General features: G+C 42.1%; 1 protein-coding gene across 1 annotated transcript in view; it reads left to right on the top strand.

The window, feature by feature from the left end:
• Window positions 1-25,445, top strand: part of PLAGL1 (PLAG1 like zinc finger 1) — a 44,508-nt gene that overhangs the window by 9,225 nt on the left and 9,838 nt on the right. The window contains exons 2-4 of the mRNA XM_058020693.1: window positions 8,112-8,154; window positions 23,185-23,340; window positions 24,405-24,517. Coding sequence (XP_057876676.1) covers window positions 8,136-8,154; window positions 23,185-23,340; window positions 24,405-24,517 — 288 coding nt within the window. The 5' untranslated portion in view covers window positions 8,112-8,135. The remainder of the gene's footprint in view (window positions 1-8,111; window positions 8,155-23,184; window positions 23,341-24,404; window positions 24,518-25,445) is intronic.

Below are 25,445 nucleotides of genomic sequence, written 5' to 3'. Positions count from 1 at the left end.
CTGCTGTCTCTGCCTCCAGTATTAAGTTCTCAGTGAAAACTTTGCCTATGCTTCAGAGTTATAAGGATGTACTTGTGTTATCATTGCCTACTTCTGGCAGCTCAAGCAAATCTCTGAAGTATAGAGCCTTTGGGAGTGGAGAGGAAAAAGAAAACATTTTTACTAGCCAAGAAGCTGTTAACAAACAGTGAGGCATATTGTGGAAGAGCATTACTTATGCTTTGCCACATAATTTAGGTATAGGGACATCCAGCTTTTATGAAGCAACTAAAGAGACTAAGCTGCTAAACCCCTTAGAATCACTGTAAAGATCACTTTGCATCTAAAATAACCGAAAAATACCAATATTCTTGACCCAAAATCTTTTTCAGATGAATCTTCCTCCCTTTCTGAATGAAGTCATTTCACAGCATTGAAATTTAAAACTACTGAAAGTGTATGAGAGTGAGCAAAACAGAGAAGTGAAATTTGACCAAATAATTTGTGAGTGTTTTTATAACATAGCAGCAACATTACACATTGCATCACCTTGTTGCAATAGTGCTTAGGTTGCATATGTTGTAGATAATGTGCAAGATTGTGAGCATTTTGAGGGTGGGAGGTTTTAGATTACCATAATCTAAGCAAGATGTGTGAGGTAAGGTGTTGGCTTCTAGATGATAAATCTGTTTTTATGATTTCCTGAAATTTACTGACATTGCCAAAGTACCGACTAAAAGCATATCCCCCGCTCTGGTCACGGGAGTGACTTTTGCACCGTGTGGGAACTTGTCTGTTTGTCTGTCTCTGCTGTGGGTTTTGCTCACCACATTTGGAAAGTTTTCAGCTGCTAGTGTGTGTTATTTGTATCAAACTTATGAAAGAAGTGAGTGTTAAACCCCAGGTTTTTGTCAAACCTTTTTTGAAGCCACAGACTTGTTGACTCTTTGGGGACAGCTGCTTGAGGGTGATTGCAGGAAAGGGACAGGAAATCTCCCTGCTGGCCAGTCTGTCCAGCAGAGGAGTGGCAGTGCCCTTCCTGAAAGAAGTGTTGGGATGCAGCCTTGAAGTGATGAAAAGTTTAGCTAAGGTATTGAGGGAGAACAGGAAAAAGTGCTTTTTCACGTGACCTTGTACAAGTGGGTTTGGTGTTTATTTTATGCTGGGGTTCAGTCCTGAGTTTCAGCCAGTAGACCAGAGTCCTCTCCAAGGGCTCATTGAAATGGAAATGGTTTTGCCCTGCTACTGTGGAATGCAAATTATTTTAGGAATGTTCCTGGGTCTTGAGGCTTTCTAAAGCTCACACTTACAAGATTTATTTTTTTTAGCTCATTTTATCCAATTCTCATAGGAAAATAAGGATCCAGAAAGATGATTGGTGCCTTGATCCTGACCCAGCAAAATATGAAGTGTAGGTTTGTCTTCATGTGTACAAATAGTTCCCTTCAAGTTAGTGGTGGGAAAACATGGGAAATGCAGAATTGCTTTGCTGGATTGCAGTCAAAATTCTGAGTGCTTTGCAAAGCCAAAAAACAAGAGCAGCCCTCAGTAAGGCAGGCTGGCATGAGATGCTGTTTGGTATCTTTTCCTAGGAGTTTGTCTCCCTTTTGTTACTGTCTCTTTTAAAAACAATCTATATAATAGCTTTTCTTGTTATCAGGGCACTGGAGATGGGCAAAGACTTATGTTTGATGTCTTGTCTGCCACAGATCTTCTGCTGACCAAAATAGGCCAGTGTCAAGTGATACAGGCTTGGAAAATATGGTGAGAGATAGTGCCATATTTCAGAACAGGAAGAATCCACTTTGAAACATGGAGTTTGTTAATCTTTGTGTTTCTGGTATCAGGGCACAGGATATAAGGTGTATTTACATTTAATGAAAATTGGGGTTTTTTTGCTTTAAACTGAAAACAGACTTGGATAGATGAGTTGCCTGTGTGTGGACCATATTTGCTGACGCTACATGTTGAAGTGATCATAAGCTGGTTAGGGTATTGATTGGTTGGTGGAGGGAAGTAAGGCGGGATTTTTTAATGTATCCAGATTTAATGCTTGGTATAGCTTTGCAGAAATATTAGCCGAGGGATCCAAAAATTTTCAACAGGATGACTCTTGAAGTCACTGGGAACTGACAGGGATCTTAGTTGCTTGCATACCGCTGCATTTAATCTGTGGAGATGTGTATATAGTTATAAAGTTTCCTTCAGCAGCAGGACCAGTTTATGTACTTGTATAATGTTTGTGTGTCTGTAAACACAATTTAAAACATTATCATGAAGGTATACAAAATATCCTTAGTTAATACATTAGAGAAAACATCCATGAGCACATGACTTTTGTCCATTCACAGTCTGCCTCATGATTTTGTACAGTTCTTTTACCTCTGCATAGTCCTTTGTAAAAGAGAAAGACATTACGTTTATAACATTGGGTTTTCCTTATTTTTTACACTCACAAATGAGACTTAGGGGCCTTCTGCAATATTAGTGAGTCAAATTTCTGGATTGTGGACACAAGCTTTCATATGTTGTACTTCACAACCTTTTTCGCTTGATCAAGGGAAAAGATGCAGAATCCTGTACATAAAGAAAAATATGATGGCAAATCAGTTTTTCTCTTTTGCAATTATGAAATAATACCATGACTTGAAAAAAAAACCCCAAGTAATTGTAAAAGTACAAATTATACTATTTTATGTTGTAAATAAAGTGATTTATAATTTCATCTATTTTCCTAGTGAGAGACTCTACATATGATAGACTAAAACTGCACAGAATATCACTGTTGATCAGTGACATCAAACAAACATAAATCATATGTTTGAGGGGTTGTACTTAGCATGGACTAAATCCTGATATGGAGGTACATGTGGGACTAACACAAACTTGAGAAAATCTATGTGCGTTTCTTTACATGAAAATTTTGGCCGTGCATATAATCTTTCCTTGCTAGTATTCTGTCAATCTTAAGCAATTTCTACATCATTATTATTGTCTTTCTTGTTCATGAATTTGGGAGAACACAAACTATGTCAGCAGTTAGCCCAGCACAAGCACTAGCAGTAGCCAAAAGAACACAAGCAGGGACATCAGTGGAATGCTAACGCTGTGTGATAGATTCTTTGTCTCCTGAAGGTGTTTTCTTCTGAGGGATTGCAACCTGAGTCATCAGGTGTGCTGAAAGTTAAACCCCCGCAACTGATTTCTGTGGTGGTGGAAGGAGAGTCCTTCCTGATTTAATCTCAGTGTAAGTAGGTTAAGTGTGGTTTTCCTGTCACTTCTTTGCTTGTGCATTTTAGACATCTGCAACTCTATTACTTACCATAGAGTCTTGAAAAAATACATTTCCTTGTGTTTTTTACCTTTACTCAGTTAAAATATGATAAAAGGTACTTAGATAACAATGTCACTTATATGAGGCTGTTGTGAATCTATAAATGGCTTGTGCTGGGCATTTTTCTGAGTATCCAAGGGATAGCAGTGCCCCTTTTCAGCTGCATGAGTAAGGTGGACAGATGACTTCACATGGTGAGATTAGTCTTTTTTTGTTGACTGGTTAATTAATGTTCCTCTTTGGTGGGCAGCATGAAACTGAGGTGCATTTGGGGGCTGTATAACGTCAGATCACTACAAAGGGTGTGCCTGTGTTGACAGTTGTCTTTGTTTTTGGACATTCTTTTCATGTGGAAAGCAATGTAAGGAATTCTGTAATAACCTCTGAGGACTTGGTGGGGGGCAGAAGCTGACTGGTCCCAAACAGCCATGTTTCAGCTCACAGTGGGTTCATAATTCAGAGGCTCTGATTCAAGTCTTTGTCTCTGCATGGCGCAGATCTCTTTTGCAGGCAGCGTGTTCTCTTGTTATCTACAGATGGCATCGTGTTGCAAGCACAAGGTATCACCCCACAGTGTGAAAGCTTTTCCTGTTGCTGCTACTTTTGTCTCTTCCCATATCTGGGCCTGCTTTTCCCTTGGCTTTCTGTGGTATGATGCCAGGGAAGATAGGTGTACATCTTCTGAAAGAGAGGTCAGTGCAAGAGCTCTGTCACATGAGCCCATGTGAGAATCCTTGGGTGTTACATGCAGGGCAGCTGTCTCAAACAGCAAGTTGTGGTCTTAGGCTGCAGAGATTGCAAAGGTGCCTCACACAGCACTTTCCTGGCTTCCCTTGCCGTGGAGTTTGTCATCTCTGGTAAAGATGAGCTTCAAGGTCAGGGAAACAAGTGCTTTTTGATGAAACCTTGTCATCCTCCTGGAACTCTGCAGTGACCTGCAGCAGCTGGAGAAGGTGGAGTCTATGCTGCCCTTCTTGCTGGCTCCCAGTGTGAACACTGGTTAGCAAGGAAGTTATCAAGGTCATTGCTGGCAGCCTTCATGGATGTCTTGTGCATCATGAACACATGGGTCCTGTGCAGGCTGGTTTTCCTTACTGCGCATTTCCTTGTAGACTGCACCTTTCCTCTGGTGTAGCAGTGACTTTGATCCTCTTTATAGATCCTCCTCATGGTTCCATACTTCAAAACTACTGCCTATTTTCATTACTTCCATGTCTTCTGCACCAGAACAGAGCAAGTAACAGGCATTTTATTTCCCAGTGTGGGCTCTGGAAATATCAGGACTGTCCCTTGAGACTGGATCACCATTATATGTATCTGAGTCATACATGCCCACAGTGTGCCCACTACAATCACGTATAAAACATAAAATGCATAGACTGAATTTTTGCCAATGGTGGAGCAACTGAAAATAACCCAATCCCTAAAATCCTGTCTCCTACACAAAATACACTGTGACACATCCTTCTAGGCAGTGCAGAACCCATCCCCACTTCCTCTAATGGGTGCAAACCACTTTCCACCACCACAAAGCATTGAACTTCTCATCATTCAAAGTGCCTGTAATCACTGCTTTGCTATCTTTTTACTGTTAACTATCTATTATATTTAACCCATCAAGTCTTCCTCAGCCTAAATGAATAAGTTATTTTCCTGATACCTGAAAGCCTGTAAAAACCTCATTAAACTTTGCCTCACATTTTCTAGGCTGCAGTTTTCATGTATGGGAAACATCCCCCACCCAGCTTCTCTTCCTCTTCTGCCCATTCATTGATGAGAAAGGAGGCTACTTAAGAGCAGCTGCAAACAACTTATTTTGGCTGTGAGGGCAGCACAGCAAATTTGGGCAGTGTGGTTCATGGCCAGGCACCTGAGTTTACATGTGGCCAGAAACTGCCTGGCACCGTGCCTGCTTGGCACAGTATCTATGGCTGGCACAGCTCTGTGTGTCTTGGAGCCCCCTGGGTCAGAGGGCAGTACACTGCACAAGGGGAGCCCTCATACCCTTGAAGAAGGAGAGGGATTTACAGTATGGTTTTGTGCAGCTAGGATAATGGGCAGCTCTGGGTCCCTGTTGAGGATAACTGCAGGTAAGAGCTGACATAGCTTATGAAAGAGCTTGTAGTTCTGCTTAAACTCCCCTGCCCCTGCAAATGCAGGTCAAGCTTTGTTGTACTTATCTTCACCCTGTCAGAAAGAAAGTCTGAACCAGCTGTTGGGAGAGGAGCAGTTCCTTGTGGTGGTGTGCCTGCTGTTCTTCTGTCCTGAGAGTGGGTTGTGTTGCAGTGACTGGGATGCCCTCACAGAGGTGCTCCCTCTTGGTCTGTAGTTTCTGTGCCCTTCCCAAGGGCTGAGCTAGGGCACTTGGGGTTGCTGTTGCTAACACTGTTTCATCATAGAAATGTACAGGGGGAAGAATTTCTCAGGCGTCAGTGGCCTGTGGAGAAAAACGTTTTGGTGATTTACCTCCAAAACGACATCATAGAACAACTCAGCCAAAACTTAATTGGAATGTTCATGGACCACAGTGTCACTGTAACAATGGAGGATATGTGGGGGCCAGAGAGGGCACGGACTGAAGCTGCACTTCCTCATGGCAGGCCAGTGCTGCACACCAGATGTGTGACAATGAAGCTATACTACTGACTCAAACCATATGGACAGGAAGAGCTTGTGTTTTGGTGCTTTACCAGGTAATTACCCTGCAGATTGAATGCCAACACAATTAAATAATTTTATCACAAATCTAGTTATTGAGTAGGGGAAATGAAATCTCTATTAGTTGATGGCACTGCTTTGACAGTGATAACATGTAGCCTGCTGTTTCTGGGGATGACAGAGGCTGGTGTGTGTACAGTCACATATGGATGCCATTAAAGTCCACTGTTCCCCCTGCAAGGGCTATATTTTTAGAAATTAACACTCCAGACAAGAGTCTTGCTCTCAGCCAGAATGGCATGAAACTGCAGAGTAGATTTTTTTCAGAAATAAAGTATTTTCTGGGTGATGGAAATCAGACCAGGACACTTGCTGCTTAGGAAGCCTGCTGTCAGCATGCCTATTTTATCTGGAAAGAGGACTCACTGATGTCCCTCTAGCATGTGGGCCCCTTTACTTCTGCTTTCTCTCAGCACAACTCAGTTCTTCCTACCAGCCCAAGTTAATTTGGAAGTATCTTAGTAACTATCGTTGTATTTTTAAAAATGAAGATTTTTTTGGACCCATTTCAGTCAATAACAAAATACAGTTGTCTTCATCAGAGTCATGTTTTCATAGAATAATAGAATAATCTAGGTTGGAAAAGACCCTTCAGATCATTGGTCCAACAATTAACTGCCATGTCTCTAAGCACCATATCTGCATTTTTTTAGAAAAAATCTACAGAAATGGGGACACTTCTCATGGCAGCCTGTTCTAGTGCTTGGCAACTCTTTTGATGAAGACTTTTCTCGTAATATCTAGCCTAAACCTCTCATGGCACATCTTGAGGCTGTTTCCTCTTGTCCTGTCCCTTGTTACTTGGGAGAAGAAACTCACCCCACCTGGCTACAACCTCCTTTCAGGTGTTGTATAGAGTCATAAGGTTTACTCCATACAACAGAACTTCCTTTCCCCATAGCTTCCTTTTCTCCAGGCTAAACAAAGCCAATTCCCTCAGCAGCTCCACACAAGCTCTGTGCTCCAGACTCTTCACCAGTTCTCTTGCCCTGAACTCACTCCAGCCTCTCAATATCTTTCTTGCAGTGAGGGGCCAAGAACTGATCATGGGATTTGGGGTGCAGCCTCACCAGTGCCGAGTACAGGGGGACAATCCCTGCCCTGCTCCTGCTGGCCACACCATTGCTGATCCAGGCCAGGATGCCATCGGCCTTCTTGGCCACCTGGGCACAGCTGGCTCATGCTCAGCTGCTGTTTTCCAGCACCCCCAGGTCCTTTTCTGCCAGGGCACTTTCCAGCCACTCTTCCTCAGCCTGTAGCACTGCCCAGGGCTGTTGTGACACAAGGGCAGGATCTGGCCCTTGGCCTTATTGAACCTCTTTCATTCACCCTGATTCATACACACACACACACCTTTAAACACTGCCTTAAACACTGCCTGATTTATACAGGACATAAAATGGCATACACTGATGTGATTTGTATTGTTATTTGTGGGTCCCCTTACTAACACAGGCATTATTATTTCTGTAGCTCCAAGTAGCCTTATTCAGTCATTGGGATACCCGTGTGTTGGGGATTGCTCAGACAGCTACAGAAAACTCAGATTCTACTCCTGTGGTCAAAAACCAGCTGATGAATGGGAAGGGAACAAAATGAATGAGTTCAGCAAAATCCAAAAGCCTCCAGAAGTCCTTCAAGAGAGCAATTAACATGTCTTGCCTTATATTTGGTTAATATTCTTTTTGACTCTGCAAGGGTTGGGACTGTTAGAAATATGAGGCCTAAACACAGAATAGCATGCAATGGGGTAAAATACACGATGCTTGAAAATTCTCTTGTAATTGATGCCTGGAAAATACATAATAATAAATGTTAATGAAGATGTGGAATACAGTGAACTGCTCTTAATTAAAATGCATTACATTAAGATTGTCAGTTTACATGGTCTGTGAAATGAAGTGAAATCAGTTTTTCTTCTCCTCTAAAAACTGAAGTTTTTCCTTTTTAGATTTCTGTAGCTATGTTCTTATTTCCTAAAGAACTAAAAGACTATGCATATGATTATTAGCATGAGATATAAACATGAATAGCCCTAGTTCAGAAAACTGATAATTCTTTTTTCATTTATTTTGTGTAGGTTTCCTTTGCCTGATCTGTAAACATGTCCACAGACCTGCTCTGTAAGTACATTTCCATCATCCCACAGTGATTTTTTCGTACCATATGTTTTTATCAGATTCCCAGATGTACTTATGATTGATGTCTTTTATCTGAAGTATAAAGTCTGCTTTTACATTTGCGTTTCTTCTGGGACATCTGTGAAACAATATTACCATTATAATCAATGAGATTATTCTTGGAGTAAAGCATGACTTAATGTGAGTAAAATTGAAAAAATCTGGCCCAAGTATAAGAACAGACTGGTTCATTGAGATTTAAAACTGTAATTCTCTCTAAAATGTTTTATCTATCTTTGGCACAAATACCATCCCAGATTACTGCAGAGTGATGTGCTCGGGGTTTTTTAATCATCTTGGGAATTTAACTCCTGTGCTTCCAAGGCATCATTATCCCAGTCACATCCAAATCCCCTGCTGTATCACTATAATTTGTTCTTCTTCTTAACAGACAAGTGCTATATCCTTATGCTTTGCTGTCGTGACTGCCATGGAAGGTTTTGCTCACGTTTCCCAGATACTTGCACTCTCTCACTCCAGCTTAAGTTATCTGAAGCATTAGGCACATTTTTTTTCTGCTTGTTGATCTGATCTACATGCTTTCTTTTGGAGTCCCTCCAGTGCCTCAGCTGCCTTTTTTTATCATTGCCTCCAAGGGCTGCCCAGCTGCTCACTGTGCAATGTAAGAGATGGAAATTTCAGACACACATTTTATCATTCTTCCGTACTTCCTTAGAGGAGCAAGGAAAACAGGATTGGAGGTTTATTCATTGAAACTGCAATCAGTTAATAAATATAAAACCATCAGTGGCTTAATGGAAGGTAGCAATTATGTGTGGAGATCAAGTTATTTGTTAAAATGTATTTTTAAAGTTTTTACTGTAAAATGGAAATTTCGAGGCATGCTTAAATGCCATTTAGATACAGAGAGAACTCTAAAACAAGGAAAGTAATATGCCTGACTGTATTGTATTCAACAGGCAAAACTATCATCAGGAATGAAATATTAAAGAAAGCAGAGGGCAGGGTGACTGCACGGGGGTTGTGGTCAAGACTCCTCAGCTGTACTCCGATGTTTGTCTCTTTTAGGAATTTTATCCACTGGCAGTTTCATTTTTCTTTTATTCAGCTCAGCAACAGTGCCTTTCTCGTGTTCCCCCAATGACCAGGGAGCTAGAGAAGTTGTCACCTGCGTAGAGGCAGAAGGAGTTGGGTGTGCTCTGCTCAAAGAAGAGGAGGCTCAAGGGGATCAAGTCATGGTCTTGCAGTACAGAAACGTGGTTATGGAACAGGAGTTAGAAGCAGCCTTTCCCCAGGCATGCACTGTGACAGGACAAGAGGCGATGGCCACAAGCTGGAGGAGATGCTTGTGCATGCAAGGGGCATTTTCAGTGGGGGATCAATCAAACATTGGAATGGACTGCTCAGGGAAGTGGTGGAGTTGCCCACACCAGAAGTTTTCAAGATACAGCTTGACAAGGCCCTGGGTAATGCTATTAAAGGACCTGCATTCAGCAAGAGTCTCAGCTAGTTGATCATTGCAGGTCTCCTGCAACTTCAGTAATTCTGCAGTTCTGTATTTCCTTGTGTTCTCAGCTGTCTTCTGTGCAGTGAGCCGTCATCCCTACCAGCTGTCCCTGGTCTTCTCAGTATTGTACTGCTTGTGCTGTGCCAGATCCTGTGATACTTGCTTATGTTAGTGGGATAGACATTTGTCTTCTCACTTGGAGACGTGTCAGTGGCCTGGAGGCAGTGCCAGTGCTGAGGGAACTCTCCAGGTTCCAGCTGGTGGGTGTTTGTAACAGCCTGGTAGTGCCTCCGTAAAACATCAGTGCACAGAGAATGCTAAAGAATGACACGGCAAATCTCTTCAGGTGTGAATTGACTTCAGAGCTTTATGTCTGTCTGTATATAAATAAATATTTCAGAGCCAGCCTGTGAGCTCCGTACTAGCATATAATAACAAGCAACAAACACTAGGGTGTGTGTGAGGGATAATATCTACCAGACTGTGTTCCAGTTAAGGAATTTGGATATAACCAAACTGTTTGTGGGGGAAAAGAGAAGGAGATGAGGAGCATTTAGACTTGTGGAGATGGTGCCAGGTGGTTTCAGCACCAGGTCTCTGGCTCTTACTGTTTAGCAATAGATGTGAAGCCTAACCACCAATCCTTAAGCTTGACCATGACATTGTCTTTTTGTTGGATACAAAGTCAAATTTTAGCATTAAAAATCTTGTTCCAGGTTACAGGAATGAAGACAAGATGTATAATGAAAAAAAAGTAAAAATTCCACGTAAACTGGAACGAACCCCTTTAAATTCCTTAGAAGAAACCCCACTGCAGTCTAGGGCAAATTGCACAAAGAAAATATCATGGTTGCACAATACAAGGGCTGCTGCAGCTAGACCTCAAACTCCAGCAGCTAAGTCTTCAAGCTTGTGGAAATAAATCAGAAAAGCCAACATTCCAGAGAAGTTTCAGCACAATGAATTTGAGGTAGCAAACATTTCTTCGGTTTAGATGGAGAAGCTAAGGAAAAAAAAGACGTTTATGAAGAGTCTGTCAGCTACTGCGGTTCGGCTGGTCGGGGAAGCAGCAGACTTCCCTTGGAGCTTGTTTTTCTTTTTATCCTTGGATGAGCTGGTGTGCAGTACATTATGCTGCCTGAATGTGGGGTTTGTCACGGTTAGCGCCGGGGCTGCCCCAGGAATGCAGGAAGGCGATGGGCGTGAATGGAGCGTGCAGCGCTCGGTGGGGACCGAGCCCACTCCTCAGGAAACCTGTTGCTGCTCCTCTCAGCCCAGCCGGCCAAAGCCAGGCAGGAAAGGAGGTGGGTCTTTGATCTCTTTGTTGTAGCTGCTCCCTGGGAATTTGCTGAAATCAATGCCCTGTTTTCCTGAAGAAATGAATGGCTATGCCTAACTAGCTTTGTGAAGCGCTGGGGAATTCACTGCTTCTGTTTATTGACAGCTGAAAAGGAGCACATGGTCCTGAATGGGTCCTCCTGGCGAAACAAAACAGAGCAGAGTTAGACTTAGTTGAATACAGGGGCATTTGGAAAAGTCTGCCGAAGGAGGATGACATGGTTCCTTACACCCTGGACTAGCATAGCCTGACTTTTTACTAAAATTTCCATTTAAAATAAGGTAAGGTTTGTTTTGATTTCCCATATGTAGTGCGATTATGAAATGTTTGCAGTTCTGTTCTTGAGTGCAAAACCAATGTTTGAGTTGTATTCTGTCATGGGAAATACCTAAGTAACTCTTGTGCTGTTTCTAGCCTCTGTGTGAGTTCATTTGTTCTTTATCTGGTGGTGATTAATGAATATGAAAAGTAATAGAAAATCAGTATTTGGGTCTTCCAGTCAGGTCCTGAACATCAATCATTCATGCACGCTATGATATGTAATTTTTTGTACCTTTGAAAATCAGCTGAGTTGCATCAGATGATTACTTAACTGGTACAGACTGCTGTGTCAATACTTACGCACAGGGCAGTGACTAACAAGGGACCCTGTCTGGCAGACAATCTAAGAATCTCAAAATCCTTTGAAATGTATTTCCGAACCTCTGTTTCCACGTGTGGACTCCGGGCAAGAGGCAGACTGACCACAATGCTTGCTGCTGGCTTTACGTGTACGTGGGTTTTTTATAAAGACAGAAAAGAATAGCAAGAGGATGATGATGAAGAAGCATTATTTTCATTGTGCAAGCTCAGAACAGTTTATTAGACCAAGGGCATTTGGTGTGTAATTCATATGTAAATTTTCTACTGAAAACAAGAGAACCAATTGCCAGAGTTTCTACATTAGTTTCTGTGGTGAGTGAAGGAAAAGATTTCTGGGCTCATGCAGCTACAACTTCCAGGTGTGGCCCAATTATGATAGCAGGAAAAACCTTAAGTAATGTCACTTCTTCCTGTGTTATTTTAAGTGTGAGGGCAAGCTCAGAGCAGAATAATTGCTGCCATGCAGCCTTGTTCTTACATGGCAGTAGGAATTGCTGGGGTTTTGTTGCAAACCCTATTAAAAGTGTCTGTGCATGGGTGCAGTAGTTTGAAAACTCTCAAGTTGTCCCCTCATTTTGAGAGAAATGCTTGGGAAGTTTCATGTTTTGTTGGAATAATTTGTGTTCCTCAGTCTGGCATTTTTTTCTCCGAGTGATTTTGAGCTAGTATTCTTAACTAGTTTTGTTGCATTTTGTGCTTTTCCCAGCAGATAACTTGTCTGTTTTTCTTGGAAGAGTTTGGGCTCCATATGCAAACATGCTTCCTTTAGATTACTTTGTGATCCTTAAAATGAAAATACATTGCTTAACTGTAGAGCATCAACATGTTTGCTTGTAGCTTCTACTGTTAAGTTTCCAAGATTTTCAGAGAGAAAAAGCAAAAAAAAAAAAAGCATATGCATTTATAATTTTGACTAAGATGTGGAAACACTGAACTCAAGCAGGCACATATCAAAGTTTGTAGGCTCTGTTGTCATTATTGTTATCCAAATGTGTCAAGACTATTTTTGACCTCACTTAAGTGTATTTATGCATGATAGGCATTGGAAGCCATTAAAATGTAAAGCTAAAGCTAATATAAAGTTAACATTTAAGTTGGACATGAGATATATTTGTAGGTCCTTTTAGTGCTGTAATCTAGATGTGTTATGAAAACATTGACCAGTGAGGGCTCCTGGGTACTTGTGGAGTGGTGCAAATAGAAAGGAATTGCAGTTGCGGAAAGCGCAGTTGATCGGGGCTTTTTTAGTTGGTGTAATGGGGAAGCAAGTGGGTGATTCATGTGTGACACGGAAGGTGGCACTTGTTCCCTGTTCCCTGGGCGATAAGACAAGGCAGAGTGTGTTGTGTTTGACTTACTGGACTGGAAGGTGCTTAGGCAGATGTGAGTGGGGAGGTGCGTAGGGATGTTCTGGCAGGACAGCTGTCCCTTCGCCTCTTCCAACATCTTCATAAAATATGAAATTGTTTTTACCTGTTGGCAGAGTTGAAGGGAAAGAAGTATAAAATGTTGGATTTCTAACCAACAGATAAAATATACCAAATACAAGGTGAGATATGTAATCATACACAGCTTTAAGTAAATATGTATGTTAAATAACCAGAGTTATGTAAATACGTATCTGAGGAATGGTGCATTTCTCCCAAGGTGATGCCTTTAACATCTGTTCATCTTGTTCTTTGAGCTAGGAAAGTATGAAAACAGGAACAGATTCTTTGCAACTTTGCATTGCAAGATTGTTTCTTAGATTCATGTAAGAATTTATTTGTGTGTGTGCGTGTAACTTTTACAATTTTTTTTTTTAAACTACAGATTAATCAGAAATCTATAAAAAGTGAATTTTATTTGATCTCAAACTAAGATGACTCTCAGCAGAATAAATATAGCTGTATGGAGATACTTTATAATCTGAGTGGAGAGCTTAATCTATAGAAAAAATCTACAATTTCTTTAAACCCACAAATTTTTGCAACACTTATGCAATTCTCTTATAATAATATATAATCATCTACTTTGTATTTCTGTGTCTTACAGGGCTGTTCTTGTGCCTCAGGAGAATTGTTATTGTAAGGAAAATGTACTACACTGCTGTCTAATTTGTTGCTGCCAATCTTATCAGCCTTTTTAAATCGGTCTGTTAAAGAAGTGCAGGTAGAGATAATTTCTTTATTACAGTATCAGTCAAGACATTAGCTAATTATCATATGGTTCCCCATAAAAATATTTTTTGTAGGAAAAAAATAAGTGTTGGATCTTAGGAAAAAGAAAATGAGTGAATGGAAACACAGACATGATACTTGCACGTGTGAGTATTTTTTCACAGAGATAAATTTTTGTCTGTTCAGCAGCAGAGCTTCTCAATGCCTATGTGGTTTTTTTTAAAGAAATCACTTCATGCCTTAAAAGAGGAAAATAATTTAACAGGGTCATAAAGGCTAAGGATGAGAGTCTCCTACCCATGTTGTTCCCAGAGAGGCTGGGAATCAAGCATGCTTTTCCTGTTGGAAATGAAGCAAGGAATAACAGAAGTTGTCTGTTATGAAGGGGATGCATAGTAAGAACTAAAGCTGTTCTGCTAAGCTGTTAATGACCCTTCATTTACAAAAGCCAATTCTTTTAAAAGATGACTCCTTCATTTTGGTATTTTAGATATATACTTTAGGGTTCATTGAGAAGAAAATAAAAACCAACTTTTTTTCTCTTGGGTGAGTGGGAATATCAGCAGAAAGTTTGGATGGCTCACTGAGGAAGTTAACTAATTTTCCAGTTTTAATAATAGCTTCTACTGAATGTAATATGGACTGGAGTATTCTTTTAGGACTCCAGGGTCTCAGCCCTGATCAGTCCTAAGTGTCTATGTGTTCACTTCTCCACATGGACTTCTTTCTTCCATAATGTGGCTACTTGCACATCACTGGAGCCATGTGCACAGACTAATACCTGCAGAAGTGGGTCCTGGGGTGCCAGCACTGCACTTTGATTCCCAGTAGCTGTACTTGCTTCATGTTGTTGTATGTGCCTCTAAAGACATCAGCTTCTGCAGCCACGGGATGAATGTGGTATCTCTACACTCTGCATGCCATGCTTCCTCTTTGCATTCTACAGTAAACTCATGTTACCTGCTCCAAAGTGGAAATATGTCTCAGCTGCTAATGTCTTTGCTGGTAAAGTTCCCTCAAGTCCATGTTGAAAGTCACCAATGGAAAATAAAAAATTGATTTGGGCTGGTTTCCTTATGAGAGGTAGCTTTTTTCACCAAATTTTCCACCAGTCCCTTCAATGCAACATCTGGATTTGCTGGCCACTGACAACCAAGTTCAATGAAGGAGCAAGAGACCCAGTCTGGGGTTCCCTTTTAAGGGAATGTTGCAAGGCTTGGAAATATTTCAACTAATCGAAACTAAGCTTTAGTTATTACAATTGCTGCACTTCCTTTATCAGAGTTCAAACTGTGGTGTTGACCTGCCATCAATAAACCTGCTGACAGTATTAGTGCACTTAATGTGGTGTGTGTGTGGCTGTGTGGATGTGTATTTATACATATATGCATTTAGGAAGATCTATTATATGAGGGTTTTTCTGCTATTACAAAGGTGGACGATTCTGGTGTCTGTGTTAAACTGCCACAGTAGCATTCACATTTTCCACTAAAACACCTCACACTAAAATAAATCAACTGTCCTGCCAAAAAATCTCTCCAAAAGGAAAGTGCTTGAGATAGATAAAGTGCTTCTGCTGTGGTAGGTAGAATTTGTGGTGTGAAAGATGCAGTTTAGGGGGTCCAACATGCAGCCCAGGAGCCACAGGGTGCGTATGAGCAGTTTGAATATGACTCTCCTGGTGGCTGTCTCTGTTTCTGTGACAGGGGGATTTTAGTCTTGCCATCTACAGTATAGAAGCAGGGCAGTTTGGACAGTGCCAGTGAAGACCTAAAGCAAGCAGAAGGTGTCACAGACAAGGAGCCACAGCCTTGCACCAGGCTGGACTGGTGCTGGCTGCTGGGGAAGAGTTGCAGAGTGCAACAGGAAAGCTTCCCTCTCAGAGAGCTTTTTGCTGGGCATTTCATAGGACCATGCTATGCTGACTCAGGTTCTTTCTCATAAAAAGTAGTAGTTGTTTCTGTGAATTTGCTGTTAACCTCCTTCCCTGTTTCTGGATCGAATTTTATATGACTTCATGCCAAGACAGTGGAGGGAGAGGGAGAGAAGGAAAAAAAAAACGCTGGAAAATCCAACTGGATTTTTCAATATGATTGTTTGAAATGTGCTCAGCTTTCAGCAGAAAGAGAAGTCTCTTTGTTTGCACTGATTAGAAGCTATTACATGTAAACTACGGGAGGTGACTTCACTTGAACCGTGCTCATTTATGTGTATGGGTTCTGATAACAACCAAACCCCATGTGGTGTACTGGAAATGGGACACCTAAGTTTTATCCCAAGAATAACTAGAAAATGATTATTTTTTTAAATTAGCTTTCAATCAATCAATGCATTTTTTGACCTCAGGTCATTTTTAGATGAATGAACATACCAAGAGCTTTGGTAAGCAAGTTGATCAGACTACAGTGAAGTTTGCACCTACATACTTTCCCTCCTGTTTGGTTTGTTGGGGCTTTTTTTCTCCTTTAGTTTTGCAGGAAAGACGTGTTAAGTTACTGCCTTTTCAGGTGTTCAGGCAGTGAAGGTAACTTTTTTCTGTGGAGTTTGTAAGATGCAGCAGAGCACAGGTGTGCTTTTGCTGCACATGTTCATGGGAACATGCCAGAACTGCTGAATTCCATAGCCCAGCTGTGCTCCTTGAGGTTTCTCATCTGTTTTGCTCCTCAGATTTCCTAGACAAAATGAGCACAGTAGAAAGCCTCATTGGGATTGGTGTGAGACTGACTTTTTACTGAAAGCTGTTTAAATTCCTCTGGGCTATGCCTGTTGTAGTACTTCATGCCCACCAGGTGAAAGACTTACTGTTCCCAGATGAGCTTGATTATCATCGTGATTGCTCCCTATTAGGAACGAGTAATGAATCATAGTGTTTGTTATCTTGTATGTGTTTGTATAACAAATTGTTCTGCAGCTTGGAGGAATTTACATATTGGAACTTGTGCCAGAAGAATGGACATGTGCTTTGTGTGAGGTTTCTTTACAGTCAGATAAGTGCTGAGCCACCCTTCTAGAGGCATTCTTCCATAAGAGCAGCTGGTCAGGATCACAGTGCTGTGAGGAAGGAGCAGGTGCCTTGACAGATGATCTCCCTCTGCTGAAAACCCAAGGGTGTAACTCTTCTTCCAAATCTTCATTCTTCTTGGGAGCAAAGACGAGCACAGGGAGGATGGAGGTGAGGTGAGGGAAGGTGTCACAGCACATCAGAGGCTGGGTCAGGGTGCTTGAGGGGCAGGTTCACCTGCAGTGCTGGGTTTTAGGGAATCAGCCTGACTTGCAGGTCTGACTGAATGTATGGGGTGGGGTGGCAGTAAGGCATGTTTGCTGTTCTCTTTCTCTGTTTCTGTCTCCAAATATAGTAACTCCTTTTTAAAGTTTTACATTTTAGTAGAGTGAGGTCATGTTCCCATGACTATCTTTAATGTTCAGGATGATTTCTGGGATGTTTGCAAACCACCTACTGTTCTCCTTCCCAGGGAGGGGGCCCCAAGAGCAGTAGGCATTTACGTGCAGGGTGCCACTAATGCCTGAGCAGGACCAGGACTCCCCCTCACCCTTCACCTTTGTCTCAGGAGCTCCCATCCTCTCACCAGAAACCCTTGGCATGGCAGCACAAGGCCTTGCTAAGGGGCCAGTATTGCCCCAGCAGCGTGTCCACAGTTTCTGTGCTGGTGGTGCCACCAGGTAGGGGCTGCAAGGCTTCAGGGTTTCTGTGTGTCAAAGACAGAGGAACTCTGCTTGAAATCTAAAGTTTCCTCTCAAGCACACAGGAGTAAAAATCTGCCTCCTTTTTTTTTTTTTTTTTTTCATTTTCTTGTCAGGATGGTGTTATTTTTGGGTGCCAGGTTATGGAAAACACTGCACCTGCTTCCCAAATAATACAGTGTCATGCACAGAAGTGCAAGTCTTTATTCAGGTGAATGATTATGATTGTAAAGTCAGCCTGTAGTGGGCTTTCTTGATTTATGTATTTTTTCTTTTTTTCCATGCAGAGCTGAGCAGTTGTACGTCTCTGCTAATACAAGGTTTTGGTGTATGACATAGAAAAGAGATGAAAAGGAGACATTGAGGAAATGTTCACCTGTTTTGATGCTGGACTAGGGATCAGTTTTTCCAGTTAACAAGTAAAGATCATTCTGTAGACAATTTAGCATAATAAAATATCAGAAGTTAATGGGATTTGAATACAATTATTCTGAATTCTGGTAATTACGACAAGTTCTATTTTGCTTCAATATAAATAGAATCAATTATTAATCAGTTAAAAGCTTTGTTTTGCACATCCAACTTAGGCTATAAGGCTTCTTTCATAAACTTTTTTTCAGAGAAAATGTGTGTCAGTGGCCCACACTAATGGGAAAATAACTGTTTGCTAATTGAGTACTTTGACTTTTTTGCCAAATAAATTGTGGAACAAGGATTTCAAGTTTCCCAGCACAGAGTGCTGCAGAACAGACCTCAGGCTGGAAACCCTGTGCACCTTTGGCTAAGAGAACCAAGACTGGCCTGTGCAATGTACTTCAGAAAATATCCAGGAGGTGTTTTTGCAGCGTTCCTCTCTGTGAAGGCTGAACAAGGCTAACGGAGTGCTACAGTTTTACTCTGGAATAAATTACTGTTGTTTGCTATGCAAATCTTATGATTGTAATTAGGCTAGGATTTCAACTGCTTGTGTACACTGATCTTTGTTCCCTCTGTGCATGGGAGCTAATTCTAATGCTGCAAAACAGCACAGCACATGCCAAGGTCTGCTCAGCCTCTGATCATTTCTCACAGGGTGCATTTGCTCCAAGTGGACAACTGAAAAGAAATTATTTACCTCTGCCTTCACAGGGGACGTAATTGCACCGCAGGCATCTTGTGGGCCGCTGAAATGTTCAGGTACTGTAGAGTCTCACTTGAAAGCAGGGGTGGGAGAAAAGGCAGGGAGGAGGTCCTGATAGGCATCTAGTTTTTAGCAAACTGGGTTTAAGAAGCGACGTTCTGCTGGTGACTGGCTGAGGCTCGGGTGGCATGTGTGAGCTGTCAGGACAGTGATTGCAGTTCCTGGCATGGCTATGTATAGCTCCCGTTATCTGTGCAGCGGGGCTCTGTGGAACCGCAGCCCGTGGCTGCTCGCCCACACTAATGAGCTCTCCCCGAGGCCGAGCCTGTGCCTCTGGGGGTGGGTGGCACAGTGCTCCAGCCCTGCTGCTGTTTTGGAAACCAGTTTGTTGACTGTGCTCAAGTCCAGCTTGCCCAAGCTGCCGTGCCGGCTTGGCTACTGTTGGCTGCGGGAGCTTGTCCCAGTGCAGCGTGGCGGCCCCAGAGCTGTGTGGAGGACGAGGCAGGCTGGCAGCTGGGGCTGCAGCAAAGGAGAAGTGTCACCTAGACCTGGACTGGGGCGAAGCACCAGCATGGTGAGGCCGGTACAGGTGAGCCACACTCACAGCCACCAGTGTCCTGTCAGATCATGGGGTGGGAGCGCATCCTGCGGGCAGCGGGTCTCAGTTTTGTGATGGCCCAAAGAGCAGGGGAAAGCCAGGGGGTGCTGCTGCCAACCATGCCTCCCAATATGTGGGAGAAGTGGGAGCAGAGGCATTCAGGTGCAGGGGTACCAGCTGGGGGTGTTGGGGAGATGTACCCACCCTTCCCTTAGCCCCTCCATGGTTTGTCTGTGTGATTGAGGTGGTGGCTGCGCTCCTGCAACCTGGTCAGAGCCTGCACCTGCTCCAGGGTTGGGCTCTTCTGTATACCTGCCTCCCCTCTGCTGCAGGATGTCCAGCAAAATAAAAATCTTAACTGCAAGATCTATTAGCTTGTGCAGTTTTATATACAGATAGATAAAAAGGCATTATTTGGAGTTTTTTCAGAATCATTGAGAGGACAGAGGAAGAATGAAGAAGTACCCTCTAGGGGACAATATAGCATTGTTTTTCTAAGGATGTAGTAAATGACACGGTCTGGTTTTTAACAGCTTGTAACTCCTGTAAATCTTGTTTATTTCTTTTTGCTGCCTACTCATCTAAATCACAACAAAGCAAAAGAATAGTGGCAGTTTTACTTTACTTTTCTTGCATGTTTGCACATGACCTTGAATCCATTAATTTTATTTGTGTAAATACAATTTAAGGGAGCAAGGAAACTGAAAAAGTCTCGAGGTACTAACGTGCCTAGCAAAAAGCAGAAGAAATATTCTTTGCAGAAAGTAATTTTTCTGACCAAGTGTTTTTCATTTCTAGTGCTAGTACAACAAACTGTATGTTGTTTCCATAGCTGGATGAACCCCTATTTCAGAACAGGTTTGAGTGTGTTCTGAAGCTATTGTTGAAAAAATATATTTTACTTAATTAGCCAAGTTAAAAAGTGGCATAAAATCTGTGTGAGCTTTACAAACTCTGTGCTGTGGCTCTATGTACACTCCTTTGTCAATGGCATCTGTAATTTAGCATTGAAACATAAAGGATCATTAGTTGGCCTGTAATTGTCTCTGAGAAGGAATGTGAACTTGACAGTTTTGCACTGTAAGTTTGGGGGAGAGAAATTACAAAGATCTCAGTTTCCTTCAGTAGCTCTTAAAGTTATTCTATTTGCTGTGTTCTAATCCTGTTTTTCTGGTACACCTGGCAATTTTTAGAATACAGTAAATTTGCACTCAGGGTACAAAGATATTGGTATGGTGTCAGAAATGCTGTGTAGTGAATGTAAATCCTGTATGCCTGTTATTTAATAACTTAAGTCATTCTTAAGATATCTTCATGACCTGTATACATAGAAAACCTTACAACAAATGTTGGACAGCTCTGGATATTTCACAGAATTGCTGAATCTTCGAGTTGGAAGGGACCCACAAGTGTGATCAAGTCAAACTCTTAGGTGTACAGGGACTGAACGCACAGCCTTGGTGTTGTTGGCACCATGCTCTAACCAACTGAGCTAATCTCATATTTCAAGGTGCTGGGCAGCTGTGCCAGGTCAGAATCCCAGGCCGTGCTGGCTATTGAGGTGCTCAATAGTGCTTCCAGCTCTGCAGGTAGTTTGGTGCAGGGCTGGCTGATGTTTTTGTGCTGCTGCTGCTGAGGTGTGCTGTGGGGCTGCTCAGCGTGGAGACCCTTGCTCAACACCCGGTTAGATGCAAAGCGGTTCCTGAATTTAGAGGAGAGCCTCTCTACTGCCCATGTGTGAATCATTTCAGACCTTATGTCCTGGATCTGGAGGACCAAGGTGGGTTAGCTGATGGAGAATTTGGAAGCTGATTCAAGGGATGTCCTTTTCCCGCTGCTTTCCCTTTCCAGCTTTCCTGGGAGCTGCCCACCCTGGAGCCTCGGAGGTGGGCACTGCCTTGGGGCAGCTGGAAGGTTTGCTCAAGAGCTTGCTAGTGATGAATCACAGAGGAATGGCATAGATTGATAAGGTCGTGTACTTATGATTAGACACATCCTTCCTCCAACAGCGGTTCTTTGTCTCCATTTTGCTTTTGGTAATGTGTTTCGGCCGTTTGCATACAATGACTCTCCAAGCAGGAGCTGTTTGACTTGAGACAAAGTCACTATTATTCCAAGCAAGCTCAGGAAACCCTCATAATTTTGTTGCCCTCAGAAGGGTGAATTTATTTAAAAGCCAATTAAGTTAAATCACCAAGGAAATATTTTTATTTTCTTGCAGCCTTGCAGCTGTAAAGGGCTTTTGGGTACATAAACAAATGTATAACAAGAAAAATATACCTGGCAGCTACATTGTTGGGCTTTTTGTGCATTTTAAGTGATGGCTGTAGGGGGCATGTTCTTTATCTGTAGCACTAGCAAAAATAAGTAATTTGATTAATTTTGAGCTATTCACAGTGCAGGTGGGTAGCCTGGAAGGCACGGAAGAAGAAATTATTGAAATTATTATTCCACATTAGTCCACAAATTATTGAAATTATTATTGAAATTATTATTCCACATTAGTCCACAAATTATTGAAAAATACTGACTATTGTAGTGCTTACAGCCTGCCCAACACACAAGTCTATCTATGTCCTCAGCTGGAGTTGATGGAGAGCCCAAAGCAGTAGGTAGGAACACTTTAGGCTTATCTGGGGAGATTTTGGACTAGACTCTCAAGGTGCATGATTTAGTCAAGTGCCTGCTTGTGTTTACAAACAGAAACCTTTTTGGGGTACCCTGAATGTGACATTTCTGGTGCTGCTGTCCTTTTTCAAAGACCATCTCTGATGTCTCCCCTGGCAGTGTCTCCTGAGCCCTTGATGCCCCTTGGTTATGATCCCCTGCCTGTGATGAAGCCTCACCTCTCCTGCTGCAGTGCTCCCTTGGGCTCTCCTGGCTGTTCTGGCTCCCCTCCTCTGCTCTGTATTGTCACTTACTGAATAGACTTGCTCAGCAGAGTTTTCAGAAGGAAAACAAAATGAGGTAGTCATGGATGACCAATATCAGCTTTTCTTTTTAACTCAGTCATAAAGCATTGTTGGCTCACTGGTTTGGCTTCTACTGTCTATAAAAAGGTTTTGTGCAACAAGTCCCCTTTTTCCCATCGCCCTGTGTGACACCAGTGCTGAGATGACCTTCTGCTGGAAAGTCTCATTGCTCAGTTTTGTCACTGCTCTGTATGAGTTTCCCTGGCAACCAGTTTGAGCTGCATTGAACCAAAAATATCTCACTGTGCTGGGGGAAAGTCAGTTTGCAGACGTGTATTTCTCTTTAACGGGTTCTCTGGATGGTCCATGTGTTCAGCCTGCAGATGTCATTATTGGGAACCAACAGCTGGGAGATGCAGTGTGCCCCTTTTCCTTCCTTCCACAGGCAGAGCAGCCTGTAAGGAGGCTGCCCTTGCATGATTGTCAACTGAGCTGTGGCTGTAGGACCCATCATACTCATGGTACCCTGAGGGTCTCATCTTCTGCTGAGAATGGTCTGTGCAGCAGACACAAAGTCTTTCTTGCATTCCTTGGATCTCTGCAAATTTCAGAATTTCTTAGTCACAGAATGGGTAAGATTGGAAGGGACCAGCCTTACCTAGGTTATTGCTAACAACTTTGTCCACATTTCTGTATAAATACATTCATCTTTACAGCTGGACAGGCACTGAAGTCCAGTTTTGCTCCCATCCTAGTCTCTAAAGGCACCTGAATGAGAATATGTATAAATCTTTGGAGGTCGAGACGCACCAGTTTGCTCAGGAGAGAATGCGCAAACTGGAGGTGTTATTTTAAACCTTCCCTGTTTAGTTTTGATTTGCAGATAATCTTTTCACTACCTAATGTAGAAGACTGATGTGAAGAAAAGCATTCGTAATTCCAGATGTGTTCTCAAGATGACAAAATTAGAAGAGACAGAATTGGAAAGCAGTTGGTCATTTTTAGTAACAGGCTCCCTTTTCTGGATTTGTAGGGTGTGAGGATTGCGGTAAAAGCCTTATAGGAGAGTGCAAACTCCACGGACCACTCATCAGGGCTAAAGATAGGGTCATTCCCAGCCGGGCCCGCCTCACCCTACCTCACTACCTCACTCTGCGAGTCTTGGAGCTGAGAGCTGGAAACCAGCAGAGTAAGTACTTTAGCTCTTTTTCCCACATTTGAGAAAAAAGGAGACAAAGACACTGGCCTGTTTTCATGAGTAACTCAAGGCATAATCATTGGGCATTTGCGTTATGAAGACTGTTTTCAGCTGAGCACAGCTAAAGCTCACAGTCAGCCACTGTTTTTTGTGACTGGTTTCTGGTAACAGACACATCAACTGATGGCAGGACATTAGCCAGAGCTGGTGTGACATTTAGCTGTGAACAACCAGTTAGCTCTGTTCAGTCAGTCCAAGTTTAATGAATGCTGAATTTGTATTTAATAATAACAACCATGCACTACTACTTTTTTTTCTCTTTTCCCCAAGCATGCAAAACAGGAAAGAGTATTCAATGAAAGGTCAGAAACAAAATGGTAAATGACATCCCTTATCCACCCCCTGCAAACTCCAGAGATCACAGGGGGGTAATTTACCTTTTGCAGCATTTTCAGTTCATATTGTGGAAAGACTGTTGTTTCCTTGTGAAAGCAAAGCAGTTTGAATGCCCAAACATGAACAAAGGAACGATGTTCTTAGTGTGCAAATTTTCCACAGCTACCTGTGTATAATTAGTCCTGCCTAGATTGCTTTTCAGACAGAGAATGACAAGATGCCTACACTGTCACTCCATTGATCTGGCAATGGAATAACCAGAATGATTAAGAAGGCTAATACTGTGTTTTTATAGATTCTTTCCACTCTTATTGGGAGAGAACAACCTCCCAAATTATGCCAAAAGGCAGAGAACTACAACAACATGGGTTTGTAGATTGAGAAGTATCAACACGTTTGTGTTGCATACTCAGTTTAACATCCTGTCATGGATTTTTGGTAGTTTTTTATTCAATGTAGTTCCCATTAAAAAAAAATCAGTACCTATTTACATCCTTTTTAGATTCTTCACCTTAGAATTATTTAGTGGGCTTATTTGTCTAGGAAAAAAAATCCATGTGTTCTGCACTATTTTGTCTCTGTTTTCACAACTGTAAGCATACAAGAAATAGTTTGTGATGTCTGTACTAATATTAGACTGCTCTTTGTTTTCTTCACAGTCCTTGGTGTATTTGCAAAGAAAGTAATACAGAAGAGAACACAATTTGGCCCTTATGTTGGTCAACTGTCCACAAAACTGACCTGCTATGATGAGAGCAGACTAGTCCTGCAGGTAAAAACCTACTGCCTTTCTATGGAGTGCATGTGTCTTTAGCAGCTCATACTTATTTAGGTATTTTAATCAGTCAATTTGCCATCTGATCTAGTTCATTATTTGTACTTTTGATGTGTAAGTATGAGTGTAAATCACATTATTAGGCAGTACAGAATAACCTGAAGTACCCAAGTGTTCCTGTATACTGTGTTTTCTAGAAGTTTGGTTTCCTGCTTTCTAGTTTTACCATTTCTAGGGTGTTAAGCCTATCAGTCTGATAGCTCTTGATAAGCTTTTCAGGGAGCATGGCTACTGAACTTTGTTCCCAGGTAACACAAAAGGATTTGTGCTTTGCACCATACCACTGGGAGGTTTGAGTTTGTGCACTGAGTTAGTGAGAGTGACAGAAATATGCACTGAGGCACTGGCTTAGTAGGGAGAAACAGATAGGGAAACACTTCTTAATTATTATAAATGCTATTGTTATTAATTAGTAATAATTGTTAATTTATATGTAGACTTTGATGCACAGTGCACTACCTCAGTTTGTTTAATCAGATTGTTATTTAGGGCTGGTACCTTCTGTTGCTGCACACATAGGTACTGACTGTTGCACCTGGACCATGACACTATTACTTGTACTTTATCCAGCAAAAATCATGGCCTCTCAGGACTAGCCCAGCTTAGACAAATGTACATGGACATCCTTTCCCACAGGAATTCCTTGGGAGTTGGTTGATTGCAGTCCTCTGGGCCCCAGTCTTTGCATTTTGCTGTCAAGGTCGTGGCTGAGCACAACTCTGTGTCATACAATGAACCCATGGTCAAGCCACAGCCTGTGTCAGGAGTTCCCAACAGATCATGGCTCTTCCAGAGTTTGCAGTTCCTATCAGCCCCCTCTCACCCCCGAACAGAGAGGCACCAGCAGCAGCTGTCCTGTGACACA

This window comes from Melospiza georgiana, chromosome 3 (genome assembly GCF_028018845.1).
Source record: "Melospiza georgiana isolate bMelGeo1 chromosome 3, bMelGeo1.pri, whole genome shotgun sequence".
NCBI classification, from domain to species: domain Eukaryota; kingdom Metazoa; phylum Chordata; class Aves; order Passeriformes; family Passerellidae; genus Melospiza; species Melospiza georgiana.
Note: the sequence above shows the minus strand (reverse complement) of the source record. Positions and strands in the feature narration are given on the sequence as shown.